General features: G+C 46.3%; 1 protein-coding gene and 1 pseudogene across 1 annotated transcript in view; one reads left to right on the top strand and one right to left on the bottom strand.

Moving 5' to 3' along the window:
• Nucleotides 1–4,921: 4,921 nt before the first annotated feature.
• On the bottom strand, nucleotides 4,922–5,017 carry LOC116473960 (U6 spliceosomal RNA; annotated as a pseudogene).
• Nucleotides 5,018–6,753: 1,736 nt separating this feature from the next.
• Nucleotides 6,754–22,741, top strand: part of SF3A3 (splicing factor 3a subunit 3) — a 31,491-nt gene continuing 15,503 nt past the window's right edge. The window contains exons 1-12 of the mRNA XM_058442794.1: nucleotides 6,754–6,919; nucleotides 7,208–7,255; nucleotides 8,935–8,987; nucleotides 9,093–9,198; nucleotides 11,987–12,059; nucleotides 12,506–12,597; nucleotides 15,261–15,343; nucleotides 16,343–16,481; nucleotides 17,536–17,604; nucleotides 18,010–18,077; nucleotides 18,241–18,348; nucleotides 20,112–20,191. Coding sequence (XP_058298777.1) covers nucleotides 6,824–6,919; nucleotides 7,208–7,255; nucleotides 8,935–8,987; nucleotides 9,093–9,198; nucleotides 11,987–12,059; nucleotides 12,506–12,597; nucleotides 15,261–15,343; nucleotides 16,343–16,481; nucleotides 17,536–17,604; nucleotides 18,010–18,077; nucleotides 18,241–18,348; nucleotides 20,112–20,191 — 1,015 coding nt within the window. The 5' untranslated portion in view covers nucleotides 6,754–6,823. The remainder of the gene's footprint in view (nucleotides 6,920–7,207; nucleotides 7,256–8,934; nucleotides 8,988–9,092; nucleotides 9,199–11,986; nucleotides 12,060–12,505; nucleotides 12,598–15,260; nucleotides 15,344–16,342; nucleotides 16,482–17,535; nucleotides 17,605–18,009; nucleotides 18,078–18,240; nucleotides 18,349–20,111; nucleotides 20,192–22,741) is intronic.

Raw genomic sequence — 22,741 nt, 5'->3', positions numbered from 1 at the left:
CCAGATGAAAGCCAGGGTGGCGGTGGGGTTCCTTAATTGGCTGGTACGAATAGTCTCCTCCGCCAACAGCCCTGCCCAAAGCCCGCAGAGCAAGGACCCGGTTCCGATCCCCAGGCTGGGCCCAGACCCTCTCAGCCCCCTTCCCCCTCTTCCCAAGGATTAGCAAGGGCGGCCCAGGATCCGCTCGCGGCCGCACGTTTTTTGCCAAAAAAGGCAAGGATGCAGCTGCACACGCCGCGGGAACATCTGGATCCGATTCCCGGCATGAATGGGTCACGCCCCGTCCCACCCCCACCCCCCGCCAACAGTGATTCAAGTCAAGGGTGGAGGCGGGAATGAGCGAGGGGGGCTGTCCCCCAAAGTGGGGAGATGGGCGGGGCGACGCTCCCCTCGCCCGCCCGGCATCCGACGCCCCTTGTCCCTGACCCTGGCTGCCGCCGTCTGGGCTCGGCCGTCCGGCTGTCGGGACAGGTATACGCACACAGTGGCGCCCACAGCTGCCTGCGGCAGGGCCCGGCCCTAGGCAGGCGGACCCTCGGCGCCCTGGAGTGGGGGAGCCCCTCCGGCCCGGCGGAAACCGCGAGATTGTGTGTATCTCGTATTAATTCCTCCCCGAAGTCCTGTGGGCGGGCATTATTACTTCCATTACACAGAGGTGGAGACGCCTGCAGTCAGCTGCCCCAAGTCACATAGGTAGACACCGGTAGATCCTGGACTCTAACCGCTTTCTGAAGCCATAGTTGACATTTTTTTTTTTTTTTAAATTTTACTTTAAGTTCCAGGATACGTGTGCAGAACCTGTAGGTTTGTTAGATAGGTACACGTGTGCACGGTGGTTTGCTGCACCTATTGACCTGCCCTCTTAAGTTCCCTCCCCGACATTTTCAACAAACTTTTACGAATGCCTACCACGTGTGTTTATAATTAATAATTACCATACATGCTTACGGTTTTGTTCGTTTCTCTCTCCCACCAGCCTAAGTAAGGACTGAGATCCTGCCTGCCTTGCTCCCCGCTCGTTCTCAGCTCCCGGCACTTACTATCTGTTCAATAAATACTTGTTGAGGAAGAGCAGTCCAAGCATAGAAAACAACTGGCGCAAAGGCCTGGAGGCCTGAGAACATACGGTGCTTTGGGGAAGTAGCAAGTAATTCCATTTGGAGGAAGTGCCAGGAGAGTAAAATGGCAGGCAGAGCCCAGGTCCTAAAAAGCCGAATGCCAAGTTGCACAGACCTCACCCTGCAGGAAATGCAGCCCATAGAACTGTTTAAGCAGGGGCCTGGGATGAGCAGAGTTGTAGAAAGATCGTGCTGGCTGCAGTATGAATAATGGAGTGGAGGGGTAAGATGAGCAGGCTGGTTCGGAGGCTAGTGTAGTGGTCCGGGTGAGACATCTTGCAGCAGGTAGCAGCTCCAGTGGAAAAGGCAAGACTTGCTGCCTGGAGTGGGGATGGAGAAACATTTAGGGGCAGGAAGGCATCAGGTTTGAGACAGAGTGACTGGAGGATGGTGGTGGTAAGGCGGTCCACCCACCTAACAGGAAGTGAGAGATGTGCAGCTACAAAATTGTTTGATTTATTTCGATATAAACATTTTTCAGACTTAACATCTTAGAAACCCAGACATATAATCAAGGCCAGGCGCAGTGGCTCACGCCTGTCATCCCAGCACTTTGGGAGGCCGAGGCGGGTGGATCACCTGAGGTGAGGAGTTTGAGACCAGCCTGGACAACATGGTGAAGCCTCACCTCTACTAAAAATACAAAAATTAGCTGGGCGTGGTGGCAGGCACCTGTAATCCCAGCTACTCCGGAGGTTGAGGCAGGAGAATTACTTGAATCCGGAGGTGGAAGTTACAGTGAGCCGAGATAGCGCCACTGCAGTCCAGCCTGGGGGACAAGAGCAAAACTCCGTCTTAAAAAAAAAAAAGAAACCCAGACATATAATCAAAGGTGTGTCATTGTTTAATTGACAATTTTTTCTCTCTTCCTTAGTAAAGCATAAAATAATACTGAGTTTTACATTTGATGGCATCTCATATTCAAGAAATACAGTAGCTCTCCAAGTTTATACCCCCCAAAAAAACAAAACAAAACAAAATAAAAAACATTTGCTGAGTCTCCCCACTCCCTGAATGGAGATTTCTACTTTACCTCTTTCCTAATGTCCCAGGAAAAGCGCCAGATGAGTTGTGACTGGGTCCTTTCCCTAAGCTTGGCCGTCCTGCTTAAATTTCCAACATACAAATAAGATCCTTATAACACCCCCATGAGTGGGCAAAACACAGGTCATTATTTCCATTTTATATTTATTTATTTATTGAGACAGAGTCTCACTCTATCGCCAGGCTGGAGTGCAGTGGCGCGATCTCGGCTCACTGCAACCTCCACCTGCTGGGTTCAAGTGATTCTCCTGCCTCAGCCTCTCAAGTAGCTGGGACTACAGGCGCGCGCCACCACGCCCAGCTAATTTTGTTGTATTTTTAGTAGAGACAGGGGTTTCACCATGTTGGCCAGGATGGTCTTGATCTCTTGACCTCGTGATCTGCCGCCTCGGCCTCCCAAAGTGCTAGGATTACAGGCGTGAGCCACCATGACCGGCCTCCATTTTTTCAAACTTTTTTTTTCTTTTTTGAGACAGGGTGTCACCCAGGCTTGGAGTACGGTGGCATGATTATAGCTCACTGTAACCTCGAACCCCTGGGCTCAAGTGATCCTCCCGCCTCAGCCTCCCAGGTAGGTGGGAGTACAGGCAAGTGCCAGCAAGCCCAGCTAATTTTCTTACTTTTTGTAGAGATGAAGTCTCGCTACGTTGCCTAGACTGTTCGAGAACTGCTGGCTTTAAGTGAAATTCCCAGCTTGGCCTCCCAAAGTGCTGGGATTACAGACATGAGCCACTGCATCCAGCCTGTTTTCAAACTTTTAAAAACAAAAAGTAATGCATGTTCACTGTAGAAAAATTGGGCTGGGTGCGGTGGCTCATGCCTATAATCTCAGCACTTTGGGAGGCCAAGGCAGGAGGATTGCTTGAGCTCAGGAGTTGCAGACAAGCCTGGGCACCACAGTGAGACCTCATCTCTAGTAAAAATTTAAAAAAAATTACAGCGGGTCTGGTGGCTCATGCCTATAATCCCAGCATTTTGGGAGGCCGAGGCAGGAAAGTTGCTTGAGTCCAGGAGTTTGAGACCAGCCTGGGCAACATGGCAAAAAACCCTGTCTCTACAAAAAATACAAAAGTTAGCAGGGTGTAGTGGCGTGCATCTATAGTCCCAGCTATTCAGGAGGCTGAAGTGGGAGGATAGCTTTAGCCCAGGAGGTCGAGGCTGCAGTGAGCCAAGATCGTGCCACTGCACTCCAGCTTGGCAAGACCCTGTCTCAAAAAAAAGAAAAATCTTGGCCTGGTGTGGTGGCTTATGCCTGTAATTCCAGCATTTTGGGAGGCCAAGGTGGGCGGATCACCCTGAGGGCAGGAGTTCAAGTCCAGCCTGGCCAACATAGCAAAACCCCATCTCTGCTAAAAATACAAAAATTGGCTGGGCATGGTGCCATGCACCTGTAATCCCAGCTACTAGGGAGACTGAGGCAGAATTGCTTGAACCCAGGAGGCAGAGGTTGCAGTGAGCCAAGATCGTGCCACTGCACTCCAGCTTGGATGACACAGAAAGACCCTGTCTCAAAAAAAAAACCTCGGCCGGGTGCGGTGGCTCACACCTGTAATCCCAGCATTTTGGGAGGCCAAGGCAGGCAGATCACCCTGAGGTCAGGAGTTCAGGACCAGCCTGGCCAACATAGTGAAACCCCGTCTCTACTAAAAATATAAAAATTAGCCAGGTGTGGTGGCGTGCACCTGTAATCCCAGCTACTCAGGAGGCTGAGGCAGGAGAATCGCTTGAACACAGGAGGTGGAGGTTGCTGTGAGCTGAGATCGCGCCACTGCACTCCAGCCTGGTGACAGAGCAAGACTCCCAAAACAAAACTTTAAATGTGGCTTTTGTTGCATGGGAAAAAAGTAAAAAATTAACCAGGGTGGTGGCACCCACCTGTGGGGGCCACAGGGGTGGAGGCTACAGTGAGCCGTGATTATGTCACTGCACTCCAGCCTGGGGCAACAGAGAGAGACCCTATCAAAAAAAAAAAAAAAAAAGAAAAAAGTGAACAATAGGTAAATTACTAATAATGTGATGCATTATTTTCTCCTTGTTCTTTTTTGTTAAACATAAATGTGCACATATGTATTTTCAGTTTTAAATTAATTTTTAAATTGAAAAAGGATGTTTAAAAATAACTTTTTATGCTGTGCTTGGGGTGTATACAAAGAAAAATCTCCCATATCAGATCTCCAAGGCTGTCTGCTCAGGAACTACCACTGTTTACCGTTACTTGGATATCCTTACAGAAATAATCTCTTTGCACATCTATTTTTATACACACTTGTGCATCTAGCTTTTTTCAGTTTGTGTGACCATCTCTCCCTATGAGTTCGTACAGAGTTTTTAACAGTTTTATTGAAGTGTAATTTATATACCATAAAATTCACCCATTTTTAACAGTACAAAGCAATTAATTTTAATAAAATGAATAGAGTTATGCAACTATCACCACAATCCAATTTTAGAACATTTCTATCCGTCCAAAACGGATTCCTTGTGCGCATTTGTAATCACTTCCAATCTCAACTCCAGTCACAAGCAACCACTCATATTTCTGCCTCCATAGATTTGCCTTTGTTAACTCAATTGTAGCCTAAAGCTGCCTCTTTACATATTTTAAATTTAGCCTAAAGGTTTCTCTGTACATCATGAACTATAACCTAAATGCAGTTGTAAACAGACCATAGCCTACTCTTTGCCAGTCACCGAGTTTTCGCCAATCAAACATGGCAAACTATGCAAACCGTGTCCAAATAAGGCAAAAGCCAAGCTGTAATAACCGGTGTTTTTTGTTTTTTGTTTTTGAAGGGGCCATGCTAATCTTCTCTGTATGGTTCCGATTTTAGGATATGTGCTGCCATAGCGAGCACCAGTGTTTTTCTTTTAACACTGTTCTGGGCCGGGCACGGTGGCTCACACTTGTAATCCCAGCACTTTGGGAGGCCGAGGAGGGCAGATTGCGAGGTCAGGAGATCGAGACCACGGTGAAACCCCGTCTCCACTAAAAATACAAAAAAATTAGCCGGGCGTGGTGGCGGACGCCTGTAGTCCCAGCTACTCGGAGAGGCTGAGGCAGGAGAATGGCGTGAACCCGGGAGGCGGAGCTTGCAGTTAGCTGAGATCGCGCCACTGCACTCCAGCCTGGGTGACAGAGCGAGACTCCGTCTCAAAAAAAAAACACCGTTCTGGACATTTTGTCTGGACATACACTTGTTTTTCTGTCTAGCTTCTTTCACTTAGCATGATGCTTTCATGGTTCATCATTGTAGTATTCATTTATTGCAGAATAATGTTCCATTGTACTGTAATAGATATCCCACACTTCATCCATTTGCCAGTTAATGGACTCTTGGGCTGCATCCAGTTTTTGTCTATTATGAACAATGCCGCTGTGAACATATGAACACATGGACATGTTTGCATTTCTCTACCTACAAGTGGAGATATATAGACACAATTTTTTTTAAGGCTGTATGGCATTTCACAGCTGGTCTTCCACTGCTTGGATGCACAGTATTTTATTTTATTTTATTTTACTTTTTTTTTTAGATGGAGTCTCTCTCTGTCGCCCAGGCTGGAGTGCAGTGGCATGATCTCAGCTCACTGCAACCTCTGCCTCCTGGGTTCAAGCGATTCTCCTGCCTCAGCCTCCCAAGTAGCTGGGATTACAGGCATGCACCACCACAACCAGCTAATTTTTGTATTCTTAGTAGAGGCGGGGTTTCACCGTGTTAGACAGGATGGTCTTGATCTCCTGATCTCGTTGGATGCACAGTATTTTATTTAACACACTCCCTGCCGATAGACAAGTCGTTTCTACACGTGAATTTCTTTTTTTTTTTTGAGACTGAGTCTCATTCTGTCGCCCAGGCTGGAGTGCAGTGGCACGATCTCAGCTCACTGCAACTCTGCTTCCCGGGTTCAAGCGATTCTCCTGCCTCAGCCTCCAGAGTAGCTGGGACTACAGGCGCCTGACATCACGCCTGGCTAATTTTTTTTTTTTTTTTTTTTTTAGTATAGAGGGTTTTACCATTTACCGGATGAGCCTGGTAATTTTTTTTTTTTTTTAGTAGAGAGGGTTTCACCATTTGGCCAGGTGGTCTCACCTGACCTCAATCCCAAAGTGTTGGGATTACAGGCGTGAGCCACCGCGCCCGGCCTCACATGTGAATTTCTTTTAAAACACCACCAGCAAAACCCCACTATTCCCATTTTACTGAGAAAGACACTGAGGTCCAGAGAAGGAGAAAACGTTCTCATAATTTACGCTGAAAGCTGCGTCCTCAAGTTCCGGTTTCTCAACTCCCATCCAGACTCCAGCTGCTCGCGCAGTCCGCACAGGGTACCTGCCCGCCAAGCCGGCCCCACCAAGCCACAGGAAGCCGTCCGCTGAACCTGAGGCTCTTGGGTTTTCCTATGCCCCCTGGAGGCATCTGCGAACCTCTCGGCATCGCTCCACCACACCTCCCACCAGCAGGTGGCACTGTTGCCATCTCCATAACATAGACTGGCCTTCCTTGTGGTGTTCATGTTTTCCTAAGTCCCCGGGCACTTCCGGCACTCGCGGAACTTTGGTGCAGCCTGGTGCGCAACGTGGGGACTCAGGCGCGCCGGGCGGCAGGAGTTGCTTCCGGCCGTGTTGGTGGTCTGAATTGAGAGGCCGCGGCTAAGGGAAGATGGAGACAATACTGGAGCAGCAGCGGCGCTATCATGAGGAGAAAGAACGGCTCATGGACGTCATGGCTAAAGAGATGCTCACTAAGAAGTCCACGGTGAGTGGGGCCTGAGCAGAGGCTGCGGCAGGGGCACGAACCTCTATCCCGTGTTTGACCTCTGAGAGCTTGCTTTGGTCCTCAGAGCCTCCCCGCGCTCCGTCCCCTGCCCTCTTCCGGGCTCCCTCTCCGAGCTCCGGTCTTGGTAACCTCCTCCCGGGGTCCAGGGCCCCAGAGGCCTTTCTCCCCCAGCTGGTAAAACCTGAGCGGGTAAGCTCCGCCCTCGGGCGGCCTTTTCTACTCCAGAACGCAAACTAACGGCGTTTGTGTCACCGTTTGTTTTTTCAGCTCCGGGACCAGATCAATTCTGATCACCGCACTCGGGCCATGCAAGATGTGAGTGCCCAGCTGTCTGCCTCTCTTTGGGTTGGCGAGGGCGGGAAAAGAGAGGGGAAGTGAAGCGCGCGGTCTCAGCATGAGCCCTGGCCAAAGGTAACCGGACTGGCCAGTCGCGGGCTCTCTGACTGGACAGATGTCCACAGACTGCCGAACGTGAGGGTGCTTCCTCAGTTCTCTGAATGGGGAACTCTTAGGCGTTCTTCATTAATCGGAAAGGTGCCCTTTTTTTTTGTTTTTAGACGGAGTCTCGCTCTGTTGCCTAGGCTGGAGTGCAGTGGCGCGGTCTCGGCTCATTGCAACCTCCGCCTCCCGGGTTCAAGCGATTCTCCTGCCTCAACCTCCGGAGTAGTTGGGACTACAGGCGCTCGCCACCACGCCCAGCTAATTTTTGTATTTTTAGTAGAGACGGAGCTTTACCATTTTGGTCAGGCTGGTCTCGAACTCCTGACCTCGTGATCCACCTACCTCGGCCTCCCAAAGTGCTGGGATTACAGGCGTGAGCCACCTCTCCCGGCTTACACGTGCCCATTCTTACAGCATCCTGTATCCCTTGGATGTGCAAACAATAGTTATGAGAAGTGCATGACTCAGGTGCATAGCTACAATCTCTTCCCTTAAAAAAAAAAAATATATATGCATATACACACACACACACCGTATGTTAGTGTTTTTCTCCCAGGATACTGCTTTACAGCGTTTTGGACTACTAAACTGCATTTGTCTGGTAATAGTTCAATTTATTAAAGTAAAAACAAGATGCTATTTAAATTTTTAAACTGGGTGATGAGTAAATGGAGATTCATTTTGCTACTTTCCTTACTCTTGCATATGTTTGAAACCTGTTTAAAAAGGAATAAAAGACCTATTTGGACCTTCTGATTTGCGGGAGATTATCAGATTACAAGCCCTCAGCCCCAAAATACTCTGAAAACCAAGGATTTTCTTTTTTTCCCCTTGGGTGATTATTTGGTGTCAAAATCTGACCTGATCTCACTTGGCAGTAAAACCTGGCCTGAACCTGTGATAGGCTTTTTATGGTCTTTAATTTATCCCACTTAGTAAATAAGGTATAAGGTTTACTGCAGAACTGTGTGCTCCAGATTCCACTAGGGATGTTATGTAATACATGATACCTCTTCTGAACTTAAACATTCCAAATTCTGAAACAAATCTGGTCCCAAAAGTTTTGGAGGAGGGACTATGTACCTGTACCATCCTGAATTAGTGTACTTTGACTACAAAGGAAGCCTATGTAATGTTTATTTAGCCTGCCTACTCCTCAGTCAAGCTTTTTGAAATAGTGAATGTCATTTTTATCTTTGAGGATGTTAGATGGGAACTAGTATTTAGCCAAAGAGGGTGAGTCTGTTACAGGGAAAGTTAGGCATCGGTGGTATGTAAAGATAGGAGCCACCCCTTAAATGTATCATTTAGGTAATCTTCCAATCGACCTGCTTAAAAAACTAACCAGGAATCAAGGCTGTTAAAGGGCTATTGAAAAACTAACCAGGAATCAGGGCTATTAAAGGTACTAGGAAGCACAGAACTGTTCAGACTATCTCATATCCGAATCTCTTGAGGTTGCCTTGGGCTTTGACTGGAGAGCCCTTGTTGTTTGCTTAGCTCTACAGTTGTGCAAATTGCATCATTCTGATGGTTTTGTATTTTCCTTTCAGAGGTATATGGAGGTCAGTGGGAACCTGAGGGATTTGTATGATGATAAGGATGGGTAAGTGACAGTCACAGCTAATCCAGGAGTTACTGCTTCTGAGGAGCCATGGTTAGAGGACTGACTTTGTGCTCTATCTTCTTTGAAATTTTCCTGAAATTGCAGATTACGAAAGGAGGAGCTCAATGCCATTTCAGGACCCAATGAGTTTGCTGAATTCTATAATAGACTCAAACAAATAAAGGAATTCCACCGGAAGCACCCAAATGAGGTATGTTCTCAGAAAAGTATTTTCTCCAGACCTATCCTTAAAGCATACTAAAGGAAAGGTATAAAGGAAATTGGACATGTGCTATTCAAATGCACTTCAAGAAAGAACCTGCTATTTAGCTGCAAGGACCATAGTTAGCTGACATCCTACAACTACAGTGTTTTCAGCATCTCCCTCAGCTTTTAAGCCAAGGCCGGCCAGGCATGGTGGCTCACGCCTGTAATCCCAGCACTTTGGGAGGCCCAGGTGGGTGGATCACCTGAGGTCAGGAGTTCAAGACCAGCCTGGCCAACATAGTGAAACCCCACCTTTACTAAAAATACAAAAATTAGCCAGGCATGGTGGCATGCGCCTGTAATCCCAGCTACTCAGGAGGCTGAGGCAAGAGAATCACTTGAACCCGGGAAGTGGAGGTTGCAGTGAGCTGAGATTGCACCATTGCACTCCATCCTGGGAGACGAGTGAGACTTTGTAAAAAAAAAAAAAAAAAAAAAAAGCCAAGGCCACATTTCATGGGCAGCTCCCAGCCAGTGACTGAGCACAGTATGGGTACTAGGCTCCAGCAATTTGTTCCACTCTGGGACTCCTCTGCTCTTTGCTCCACGGCTCCCCATTGGGTTGGTCAAGATTTTGTCCAATCTGCATTGTGGTCTAGGCTATCCTGGCCTAATCCTGCTTTCTCCTCCTTTTTATTTTTCACGGAAATTACTTCCCCCAGTAAATTGTGCTCCTAACTCTGTCTTTTTTTTTTTTTTTGAGATGGAGTCTTGCTCTGTTGCCCAGGCTGGAGTGCAGTGGCATGATCTTGGCTCACTGCAAGCTCCACCTCCTGAGTTCATGCCATTCTCCTGCCTCAGCCTCCTGAGTAGCTGGGACTACAGGTGCCTGCCACGACGCCCGGCTAATTTTTTGTATTTTTAGTAGAGACGGGGTTTCACTGTGTTAGCCAGGATAGTCTTGATCTCCTGACCTCGTGATCCGCCCACCTCGGCCTCCCAAAGTGCTGGGATTACAGGCGTGAGCCACCGTGCCTGGCCCTCACATGCCCTGGAGCTCACTTATAATAAGACAGTTAAGAGAAAAAGGGCCTGGGAAGGCTTCCATCAGAAAGGTCACATGACCACTCCAGGTGGTGTTGCCTTACTGAAGTTAAGCAAAAGAATTTCAGAAAAGCAGTCATGGTGTCAACTGTTATTGATTGATAACTGCCAGGATTGCTGTTTCATTAAAGTAGTAGGAATGGAAATCTGGTCACAAGGTAAAGATGGGTAATGGGGAAGTAGAAGTATGGAGTATGGAACATGCATTTGAAAGGCTGGTAGCAGCTGGGTGCAATGGCTCACACCTGTAATCCCAGCACTTTGGGAGGCCGAGGCGGGTCGATCATCTGAGGTCAGGAGTTGGAGACCAGCCTGGCCAAAATGGTGAAACCTCTCTCTACTAAAAACACAAAAATTAGCCGGGCTTGGTGGTACATGCCTGTGATCCTAGCTTCTCGTGAGGCTGAGGCAGGAGAATCTCTTGAACCCAGGACATGGAGGTTGCAGTGAGCTGAGATCACGCCACTGCACTCCAGCCTGGGCAACAGAGCAAGAGTCCGTCAAAAAAAAAAGTCTGGTAGGAAAAAGAAGGGGAGAAACAGGAGGGTATTGGGGAAGATAGAGAAGAATACTTATTTGAAGGAGCACAGGGAAAAAGGAAGAGACTTAAAAACAGCAAAAAATAGAGGCTGTTTATTGCAGTACATAGTGTGGAGGTAAATGAAGGGACCCTCACACACACAGCCCCCTTGGAGGATAGAGAATGAGGTCTTCTGCTAACCAAGGGAGAATAAATGAATACCATTCTGATGTGTTAACCTTATTCCAACCATGGTCAAAAGGTAATGAGGAATAAATGCTTAAATAATTGATTAGAAGGATGCCCAAGATATACTAAATGTCAGAAGCAAGTCTTTTATGTTAAAAAAAAAAAACAAAATAAAAACCTATGCAGACATGAATGTACTTGTACAAATACGTATATTTAAATACGTAGAGCACTGTTTTCCAAACTTTGTGCCTATTTGAGCCACCTGGGGATCTTTAAAAGTACTGATACCTGCCCGCCTTTGATTTAATTGGTATCAGGTGCATCAGGATTTAAAAAGAGAAAAAACTCCCCCAGGTGATTCTAATGTGCAGCAAAGTTTGGGAACCACTGGCATAGCAAAAGCTCTGTTAGCAGTGGTTACCTGTTCTCAGGAGAATTAATAAAGGTGAACTTTTGAGTTTTTGTGAGCATGTGTTACTTTAGTGGGTTTTACTCAAACAATACAAAAAAGTGGGGAAAAACAAGGTAATTGGAGAACAGTAGTAGATTGCTAGTGAAAAATCAAGGCCAAATAAATCATCAGAAGTCCAACTTTCTGTGTATTTCATTTCTGTGGTCTTGCAACTTTTACATTGAAAAATCCACCTGCAGTCGGGCACGGTGGCTCATGCCTGTAATCCCAGCACTTTGGGAGGCCAAGTGGGCAGATCAGTTGAGCTTAGGAGTTTGAGACCAGCCTGGGCAACATGGCAAAACCCTGTCTCTACTAAAAATACAAGAATTAGCCAGGCGTGGTGGTGCATGCCTGTAGTCCCAGCTACTCGGGTGGCCGATGGAGGAGAATCACTTGAACCCGGGAGGTAGAGGTTGCGGTGAGCCAAGATTGTGCCAGTGCACTCCAGCCTGGGCAACAGAGTGAGAATCTGTCTCAAAAACAAAAAGAAAAATCCACCTGAGCTTTTACTTTTCCCCTCAGATCTGTGTGCCAATGTCAGTGGAATTTGAGGAACTCCTGAAGGCTCGAGAGAACCCGAGTGAAGAGGCACAAAGTAAGTAGGGGCGAAAATTTCATTCAGCACCAGCAAAAATGCAGGTTAATGACAGCTCAGATTTGCAGCCATGGCCTCAGAGATATTTATAGCCAGGACTTCTTGCTGATTTTGTCTTTGCTGGTTTCCGGGCTAGAGTGACATCCTAAATTGGTCTTGGGCAAAATGTTCATTTTGTTCTCTCCTACCTCAAATTTACTGGCTTGGAAAGCCAAGGATTGTTCACTTTAGTTCACAATACTAAAATGAGTCTGTCCTTGTTACCTTGTAAGAGAACACTCACTTTTGATCTCACTTAACTTATTGGAGGTTATATTGTGAGCAAAGGGAAGACATTTGGGTGAAGTGCTGCCTCGGGAAACTAGGAACACACAGTCCATTTGAAAAGGTAAGTCCAAAAGAGTGGTCTGTAGAAACTGAATCATTGATGTATCTGATTCCCTCAGACTTGGTGGAGTTCACAGATGAAGAGGGATATGGTCGTTATCTCGATCTCCATGACTGTTACCTCAAGTACATTAACCTGAAGGCATCTGAGGTAAGGCCTGGGAAAGGGCAGAGAGGTTCTGCTTCTCAAAGTGAGTCAGGACAGTAGGCTGGGACTAGCAGACATGAAGCCATTGTAAAGTGTCTTCCTTGTGTTTTAAAACTGTTATGTAAATATTAAAGAGGTGATATGCTTTCTTGGAATGAAATACTATTCAAAATGAAAGTTTTCTACAGTGAAAACAAGCATATTTATTTATTAATAAATTTTATTTTTTTATTTTGAGATGAGGTCTTACCATGTTGCCCAGTCTGGAGTGCAGTGGTATGATCTTTGCTCACTGCAACCTCAGCTTCTGGACTCAAGTGATCTCCTGCCTTAGCCTTCTGAGTAGTTGAGGCTACAGGTGCATACCATCACCACACTTGGCTAATTTTTGTCTTTTTTTCGTAAAGATGGGGTCTTGCAGTGTTGCCCAAGCTGGTCACAAACTCCTGACCTCAAGTGATCCTCCTGTCTCGGCCTCCCACAGTGTTGGGATACAGGCATGAGCCATTATACCCAGTCCATTATCAATACAGCAAGCATATTTTACCTTTGCCAAAATAAATCTTTTTTTTTTTTTTTTTTTTTTTGAGACAGGGTCTCACTTTGTCACCCAGGCTGGAGTGCAGTGGCGCAATCTTGGCTCACTGTAGCCTAGACCTCCTGTACTCAAGTGATGGATCCCGCCTCAGCCCCACCAAGTACTTGGGACTACAGGCGTGTGCCATCATACCCAGCTAATTTTTTGTATTTTGTGTAGAGATGGGGTTTTGCCATGTTGCCATGGCTGGTCTTAAATTCCTGAGCTCAAGCAGTCCACCTGCCTTGGCCTCACAAAGTGTTGGGATTATAGACGGAAGCCACTGCATCCAGCCTCACATAAGATTTCTTTAAATTCTTTTTTTTTTTTTTTTAATAAATACCATGTTCCTGGCTGGACACAGTCGCTCATGCCTGTAATTCTAGCACTTTGGGAGGCCAAGGTGGGCAGATCACCTGGGGTTGGGAGTTCAAGACCAGCGTGACCAACATGGAGAAACCCTGTCTCTACTGAAAATACAAAATTAGCCGGGCATGGTGGCGCATGCCTGTAATCCTAGCTACTCAGGAGGCTGAGGCAGGAGAATCGTTTGAACACGGGAGGCAGAGGTCACGGTAAGCCGAGATTGCGCCATTGCACTCCAGCCTGGGCAACAAGAGCAAAACTCCAACTGAAAAAAAAAAAATTTCTTTTTGTAGAAATAGGATTTCACCATATTGTCCAGGCTGGTCTTGGACTCCTGGACTCAATCAATCCTCCTACCTCAGCTTCTCAAAGCCTTGGGATTACAGGCATGAGCCACTGTGCCCACCCAGATTTATGTTTTCTTCTCAGTATTCCTGTTTTAGACACAAACAATACTAGGTACATGGAAGCTACAACAACATGATCTTTCTGTCTTCTGTCAGCAAAAAGCTATTTAATGTCTTTTCTTAAGGATGTTTAAAAATAGCTTATCACAGGCCGGGCACGGTGGCTCACGCCTGTAACCCCAGCACTTTGGGAGGCCAAGGCGGGTGGATCACCTGAGGTCGTGTGTTCAAGACCTGCCTGACCAACATGCAGAAACCCTGTCTCTACTAAAAATAGAAAAAATTAGCCCAGCGTGGTGGCGCATGCCTGTAGTCCTGGCTACTCGGGAGGCTGAGGCAGGAGAATCGCTTGAACCTGGGAGGTGGAGGTTATGGTGAGCCGAGATCATGCCATTGCACTCCAGCCTGGGCAACAAGAGCCAAACTCCGTCTCAAAAAAAAAAAAAATAGCTGGCCGGGCGCGGTGGCTCACGCTTGTAATCCCAGCACTTTGGGAGGCCGAGACGGGCAGATCACGAGGTCAGGAGATCGAGACCACAGTGAAACCCCGTCTCTACTAAAAATACAAAAAATTAGCCGGGCGTGGTGGCGGGCGCCTGTAGTCCCAGCTACTCGGAGAGGCTGAGGCAGGAGAATGGCGTGAACCCGGGAGGCGGAGCTTGCAGTGAGCCGAGATTGCGCCACTGCACTCCAGCCTGGGTGACAGAGCGAGACTCCGTCTCAAAAAAAAAAAAAAAAAAAAAAAAATAGCTTATCACAAGAGATGAGGTTTAATATGAAAATCTCAAAAGGATCATAAGGAAATCCATGATTAGATTCCTCATGGAATTGTGAAGAAATGTCCCAGAGTTGCAGTGACCAAACTTCAAGTTCCATGCGGGCAAGTCAGGTCCCTTGTCTGTTTTGTTGTCTTCTGTACCCTGTACTTGGTACAAAGATGCTCAATAAGTAGTTACTTGTGTGAACAAATGGCACCTTTGAGCACCTTGTTTTAGGGTGTCAGAGTCTTTAACCAAGACCCTAGCATGAGGTAATAATCGACAAATGTTTCTTTTAGTTTAGTGTTCATTAACTTGATCTTTATTTTGTAAAGTTAATTATGTCTGGTATTTTCCTTCAGTCCAGTGAAATTAACACTCCAGTTGTAGTAGGATTGAATGATGGGCAAGCAAAAAAAACAAAAACAAAAATTAGGCAGCCCTTGTTACTTCGTTAGAAAACACTCAATTTTGATCTCACTTATTGGAGATTATATTGTAACTTGTTACAGTATAAATACCTAACTGAATTTCTTGTCATTTCTTTCCTCTTTTCAGAAGCTGGATTATATCACATACCTGTCCATCTTTGACCAATTATTTGACATTCCTAAAGAAAGGAAGAATGCAGAGTATAAGAGGTAGGCATTAATAGCTTCGAGGCCTCTCCTGGATTTGATTAGAAGATAATGTGAAGTTTTTGAGGGTGAATTTCTGAATTTGTTGCCTGGAAAGCATACATGAAGGCATACTTCTAGGTTTATTGGAGGATGGGGTTATGAATGATGTGGTTTTAAAACCTTTGCGATACTCTGGATGTGGACAAAGGTGTGTCTGTGGGCACATCTTCCATCTTATGCCCATAGTGTTCTTAATTTTGTCTCATTGTAGAAGGAACTCTCCCACTCTGGGACTTCTGTGTTTTTGGAGTTTAATGGGAAAAAATTAGACTTTCTCAGATAGTGACTGAAGTGAGATGCTTAGGTGTGATGTGTAAGTGAAAAATTTATGTTTTTGTTAATTACTCCCCTGATTAGTGATTTTATACCCTTCCCCTCTTTTTCTCATTTTCTTTTTACTGAAATCTTTTATGTGTGAGGTAATTAAGACCTTAGTATCCAGCATCATTTTATGAGAATAAAAGGAGGTGGGAAAGGTCAGAATCAAAATGACATGTCGGGAAAAAAGTCCGTTGTAAGTTCATTTAAAAATGAGTATTGGCCGGGCGTGGTGACTCACACCTGTAACCCAGCACTTTGGGAGGCCAAGGCAGGCGGATCACCTGAGGTCAGGAGTTGGCGACCAGCCTGACCAACATGGAGAAACACCGTTTCTACTAAAAATACAAAATTAGCCGGGCATGGTGGCGCATGCCTGTAATCCCAGCTACTCGGGAGGCTGAGGCAGGAGAATCGCTTGAACCGGGGAGGCAGAGGTTTTGGTGAGCCGAGATCCCGCCATTGCACTCCAGCCTGGGCAAGAAGAGCGAAACTCTGCCTCAAAAAAAAAAAAAAAAAAAAAAAACAGAGTATTAAGAGAGCATTACTAGGATTATAAGTACTGTATATTCTACAGGGAATAACAAGATACCAAAAATAGAAACCCTTTTTGCTTTCTCTGCATTGTGTGTTCCTCTGTAGATACCTAGAGATGCTGCTTGAGTACCTTCAGGATTACACAGATAGAGTGAAGCCTCTCCAAGATCAGAATGAACTTTTTGGGAAGATTCAGGCTGAGTTTGAGAAGAAATGGGAGAATGGGACCTTTCCTGGATGGCCGGTGAGCTTCAGTGGGGTATGAATGGTGGACATGCCAGGGAATTGAAGTAATTATTTTCCTTTATCTTGAGCTTCCACTTTAGGGCATTAGGTATCAATTCCTTGGTATCACTTGTGACAACGAGGTATTCCCTGCCAAGTATGCTCAAGTATGCTATGTTGTGTTTTTTTTTGGAAACGGAGTTTCGCTTTTGTTGCCCAGGCTGGAGTACATGGCAGGATCTCCGCTCACCTCAACCTCTGCTTCCCGGGTTCAAGCAATTCTCCTGCCTCAGCCTCCCGAGTAGCTGGGATTACAGGCACCCGCCACCACACCCAGCTAATTTTGTGTTTTCAGTGGGGACAGGTTTCTCCATATTTGTCAGGCTGGTCTCAAATTCCCGACCTCAGGTGATCCGCCCACCTCGGCCTCCCAAAGTGCTGGGATTACAGGCGTGAGCCACCACACCCAGCCATATGTGAGGTTTTTTTTGTGTGTACTTTGGAGCAAGTCTGTCAGGGTCCACTTGCCTTTGACTGCCCAGATTTTCACCAATCACATCGTTACTGCTATGTGGTTCCTGCCGACCAAGAGCTTATCAGATCATATATTAGGAATCTACATTCTCACTTCTGGAGAGAAACATGAGTTTTTCCTGAACTCTCCAGGGAGAGAATGTGGACCAACCTTACCTTCATCCTAAACCTGGTGGGGGTTTTTGTTTTTTGTTTTGTTTTGTTTTGTTTTTGGGGAGACAAAGTCCATCTGGCTTCTAGGCTGAAGTGCAGTGGCATGATCATACCTCAGTGCTGCAGCCTCAACCTCCTGGGATCAAGAGATCTTCCCGCCTTAGACTCCTGAGTAGCTGGGACCACAGGCACATGCCACCATGCCCAGCTAATTCAGGTATTTTTTTGTAGAGACAGGATTTCACCATGTTTCCCTGCCTGGTCTCTAACTCCTGAACTCAAGCATTTCACCTATCTTGGCCTCCCAAAATGCTGAGATTACAGGTGTGAGCCACCACGCCTGGCCTAAACCTGGATCTTAGTAAATACCATATTATTCTTTCCAGAAAGAGACAAGCAGTGCCCTGACCCATGCTGGAGCCCATCTTGACCTCTCTGCATTCTCCTCCTGGGAGGTATGTTCCCTTCAGCAGTAGTAATGTTCTGTCTATTTTTCTATCTTTAAAGACTGCTCTCCTGTCTTTAATACCATGGTTGTGTTGTGATAAGGCACTATTTCTTGGGATCAAGCATCTACAAAGAAAGTAGCAAGGTAAAAAGAGAAAAATTACTACTTGGGAAACTGAAATAATCATTCTAACTACATTAAGCTGTAGTAAAGTAAATGGAACACTATCAGTATGGTGAAGTCTGAAGATAACTATAGATTCAGTCCTCTGGAGAGTTTAGACTTACTGCCAGATTGGCTGTGAAATGTGTGGTCCTGCCACAGCCTCAGGAGCACCCACCCTCTGGCCTGCATTTGGGGTTTCCCAAAAATCTGTTAATGTAATATTGTAATTTTTCTCTTCTTTGTACAGGAGTTGGCCTCTCTGGGTTTGGACAGATTGAAATCTGCTCTCTTAGCTTTAGGCTTGAAATGTGGCGGGTAAGGAATGGTTTTTCTATCAAAACTATTCAATTTACTGTGTGTTTGCACAGTCTCCTAAGTAGCTCTCATTCCATTTTTTTTCTGTTGCTCCACACTGCAAAAATAAGCAAGCCTGTGTGGTAAAGTAACCCTGAAATCCTTTGCTGTCCTGTCTCCTTAGGACCCTAGAAGAGCGAGCCCAGAGACTATTCAGTACCAAAGGAAAGTCCCTGGAGTCACTCGATACCTCTTTGTTTGCCAAAAATCCCAAGTCAAAGGGCACCAAGCGGTGAGTGGCTGGGGTAGCACTGCTGCCTGTGGCTTTTAAATGTTATTCCCATGCAGAATTTTTAACCACAGTGGAGACTTGGAGGCCTGCTTTATCCCCGTTATTGGTTGACAGAGATCCAGTCTGCTCTTTATCTCTGCTAATAGCAGAGAGTACTATCACTGTTAATATAAACCAAGGACCGTCTGTTTTCATCTGATTGACAGCACGTCAAGTTTCTAAATTTGAAACCATGTTCATGGCACCTTTAATAGGTTATGGAGGCTAAAAGGCTAAATAGGTTCAAAACCTATTTTTCTAAGCTTATTTTTGGTAAAGTTGAATCTAATTCTTGAGCTACATACTTATACAAGGTATTTTCTTTTTTCTTTTTTTTTTTGAGACAGAGTCTCACTCTGGTTGCCCAAGCTGGAGTGCAGTGGTGCAATCTCTGCTCACTGGAACCTCCGCCTCCTGGGTTCAAAGGATTTTCCTGCCTCAGCCTCCTGAGTAGCTGGGACTACAGACGCGCACCACCACACATGGCTGATTTTTTGTATTTTTAGTAGAGATGGGGTTTCATCATGTTGGCCAGGCTGGTCTGCAACTCCTGAGCTTAAGTGATCCACCCGCCTTGGCCTCCCAAAGTGCTGGGATTATAGGCATGAGCCACCACACCCGACCCAGGGTTGTTTTTTTTTTGTTGTTTTTGTTTTTTTCTTTTTTGAGATGGAATCTTGCTCTGTTGCCCAGGCTGGAGTGCAGTGGCACAATTTCGGCTCACTGCAACCTCCGCCTTCTGGGTTCAAGTGATTCTCCTGCCTCAGCCTCCCGAGTAGCTGGGATTATAGATGTGCAACACCACACTGGCTAATTTTTGTGTGTTTTTTGTTTGTTTTTGAGACGGAGTCTTGCTCTGTCGCCCAGGCTGGAGTGCAGTGGCGCAATCTCGGCTCGCTGCAACCTCCATCTCCCTGCTTGAAGTGATTTTCCTGCCTCACTCTCCCAAGTAGCTGAGATTACCAGAGTGCGCCACCATGCCTGGCTAGTTTTTGTTATTTTAGTAGAGACGGGGTTTCACCATGTTGGCCAGACTGGTCATGAACTCCTGACCTCAGGTGATCCACCCGCCTCAGCCTCCCAAAGTGGTGGGGATTACAAGCGTGAGCCACCGTGCCCAGCTAATTTTTGTATTTTTAGTAGAGAGAGGGTTTCACCATGTTGGCGAGGCTGGTCACAAACTCCCAACCTCAAGTGATCGCCAGCCTCGGCCTCCCAAAATGCTGGGATTACAGGCATGAGCCACCGAGCCTGGCCCAGTATTTTCTTAATGTACGTTTTTTTCTAATTCTCACAACAACCCAGAAAATTAGTTGTTATCCTGAGTTTTTGCAGATAAGGACTCAGAAAAGTTATAGAATGTGTCCACTCCCTCATAGTTCTAAGTAGCAGAGTCAGGATTTGGGCCTAGGTCTACCTGCTGCAGAGCTCACTGTTATATACCACATTTCCTTTGTAGATTATAATGATGGAAATGTAAGCGGTCTTGATATGTCCTTCATCTTCTAGGTGAGGTCATAGAGGAAGCCTCCATGCATTCTGAGAAATACCATCAGTATTTGTCAGAGAGTCCTGAGATGAACAGAGCATTTGCTTTCATAACATTGTATTTCTCATGTGCTTATAATTTTTAAGGCAGTTGTGCAGTAAATGTTCCCAGATATAGGGAACAAAGCAATGGATGAGAGAATCCTTGAGTGATACAGCTTGTTTCTTTTTCTCAGAGACACTGAAAGGAACAAAGACATTGCTTTTCTAGAAGCCCAGATCTATGAATACGTAGAGATTCTCGGGGTAAGTGACTGCTGAAAGTGGAAAATGGTATAAAGCACAGGAGTTAAAGGGAGAGGAACTCACGGAAGATATTTTTTTCATTAGGTTCAAAAGAGGAGTGGATAGCTGATAAACTAGTATGGCACAAAATAGAGGTCAGGTTACAAGGCTCTTAAGTAAGTTCCTGTTCTGTTGTTAGATGATACTCCCAGAGTTGCCCAATTCCCATAAAGCCAGGCATGGAGACTAGAGTCCCTTCGCAGTATAACGTCCAGAATAGTGCAGATTCTGTGCCTGACCTTCAGAAAATACTCAGGGATAGCCCACAAAGCAGACACTCAAAGGGCAAGTAACAGGCTACTCAAAGCAGCCTTTCAGTTATGACTTATGAAAAGGCATTTTCATAAGTCATCTCATGTAAGTCAACTTATATGTTCATAAGATTGTGAGAAACTTAGTAGGGCTAGAATATTAGTAGTACAAAGCTGGCAGTGAATGTTCTCCTTGAATATTTCAGGAGGAGCTGAAGTGTGGGTTGCGGTAGAGAAAGGCCTAGCCTGATCAGTATGCTTGTCTCAGAGAGAAAGTAGGGAGAGGAGTAGGAGGAAAAGAAATCTCTTTCCAGGAAGAAAAAGTGGAAGAAAGGGCAGCACTCATCCAGAAAAGATGATCAGTGTCTCTGGAGTCCTTCAGAAGGCCAGCCTTTCTGATCCTGTCTGCTGTGTACAGTTTTGTTTTTGTTTGTTTGAGACGGAGTCTTGCTCTGTCGCCCAGGCTGGAGTACAGTGGTGTAATCTCGGCTCACTGCAACCTCTGCCTCCAGGGTTCAAGTGAGTCTGCTGCCTCAGCCTCCTGACTAGCTGGGACTACAGGTGTGCACCACCACGCCCGACTAGTTTTCTGTGTTTTTAGTAGAGACAGGGTTTCACCATATTGGTCAGGCTGTTCTCGAACTCCTGACCTCGTGATCCGCTTGCCTCAGCCTCCCAAAGTGCTGGGATTACAGGCATGAGCCACCGCGCCCAGCCCAATTTTTAACTATCTCAGAGCCTTTCCCTTTACACACACTCGCATGGTCCGTTGAGTTGATGGCTCTGGGTCAGATAGCTTGTTTACGTATTTTTGTTAATTGCCGTGGACATTTTCATTCTGCCTTTGAGGACCATTCATACAATAGCTGTAGAACTAGTCACCTGTGATTCTGTTGTGACTGCTTTCAGTAAAAGGCTAGCTAGACATTGGAGAGATATATTCTCCGCTGTGAACTTGGGCTGTGCTAGTGTGGGCAGCAGGCTGAATTGACAGTCTTGTGAGTGGCTGGGAGGCCACTCATGCCCTTGACATGAGATTTGTCCACTTTCTCCCTCCTTTTTTTTTGAAACAGTATCTCACTCTGTCACCCAGGCTGGAGTGCAGTGGCATCATCTCAGCTCACTGCAACCTCCACCTCCTGGGTTCAAGTGATTCTCGTGCCTCAGCCTCCCTGGTAGCTGGGACTACAGGTGTGTGCCCCTACACCTGGCTAATTTTTGTATTTTTGGTAGAGACAGGGTTTTGTCTTGTTGGCCAGGCTGGTCTTGAATTCCTGACCTCAAGTGAACCGCCTGCCTTGGCCTCCCAAAGTGCTGGAGCCACCGGGCGGCCTCTCCATCCTTTAAGAGCATTTTGCTTTCCCTGCCAGGAGATGGCACTATTCTCTTCGGAATTCCAACCAGTTCTAGCCAGATACTTTCCAGAAGTTGCTCTATGAACTGATAATATTTTTGCCATTATTATACCATTTGTTGATGTCCGTTGGTTTTTGGACATTATGCAAATTTTTTTTGATACAATAGTGAATATGACACAGCCTCTTGCCCTTAAGAAACTCATTTTCTGGTTAGGGGAGACAGACGGAGTCTCGCTCTGTCGCCCAGGCTGGAGTGCATTGGCGCAATCTCGGCTCACTGCAAGCTCCGCCTCCCGGGTTCACGCCATTCTCCTGCCTCAGCCTCTCCGAGTAGCTGGGACTACAGGCGCCCGCCACCACGCCCGGCTAATTTTTTTGTATTTTTAGTAGAGACGGGGTTTCACTGTGGTCTCGATCTCCTGACCTCGTGATCCGCCCGCCTCGGCCTCCCAAAGTGCTGGGATTACAAGCTTGAGCCACCGCGCCCGGCCGAGGTTGAGTCTTCTAAGTAGAAAGAGGGAAGAGAGAAGAAAAAGTTTCTGGTAGAGGAAACAGCAAACACAAAGATACAACAGTATTAGGTAAAATTATATGTTCAGGAAATGAGAAATGCAGTGTGGCTGGAATATGGCTTATGAGGGAGGGAATGGTTGGAGAAAACTCTGTCAGAGAGTTAGGTTGGAAATTTGGACTTTGCCTTATAAGCAGTAGGAAGCCAATAAAAGTTCTCTAAGTAGGATAGCGTGCCACTACAGATTTGGGTTTCTAAACAGATAAACCTGGTAACAAAATAGAAATTGGATTGGAATGAGGAAAGACTCAAGGCAAGTTAGAAAGTGGTCATCTTGGGCTGGGCGCAGTGGCTCATGCCCGTAATCCCAGCACTTTGGGAGGCCGAGGTGGGCGGATCAC

This window comes from Hylobates moloch, unplaced genomic scaffold (genome assembly GCF_009828535.3).
Source record: "Hylobates moloch isolate HMO894 unplaced genomic scaffold, HMol_V3 SCAFFOLD_8, whole genome shotgun sequence".
Taxonomy (NCBI): domain Eukaryota; kingdom Metazoa; phylum Chordata; class Mammalia; order Primates; family Hylobatidae; genus Hylobates; species Hylobates moloch.
This window is presented reverse-complemented; position numbering and strand designations above follow the sequence as displayed.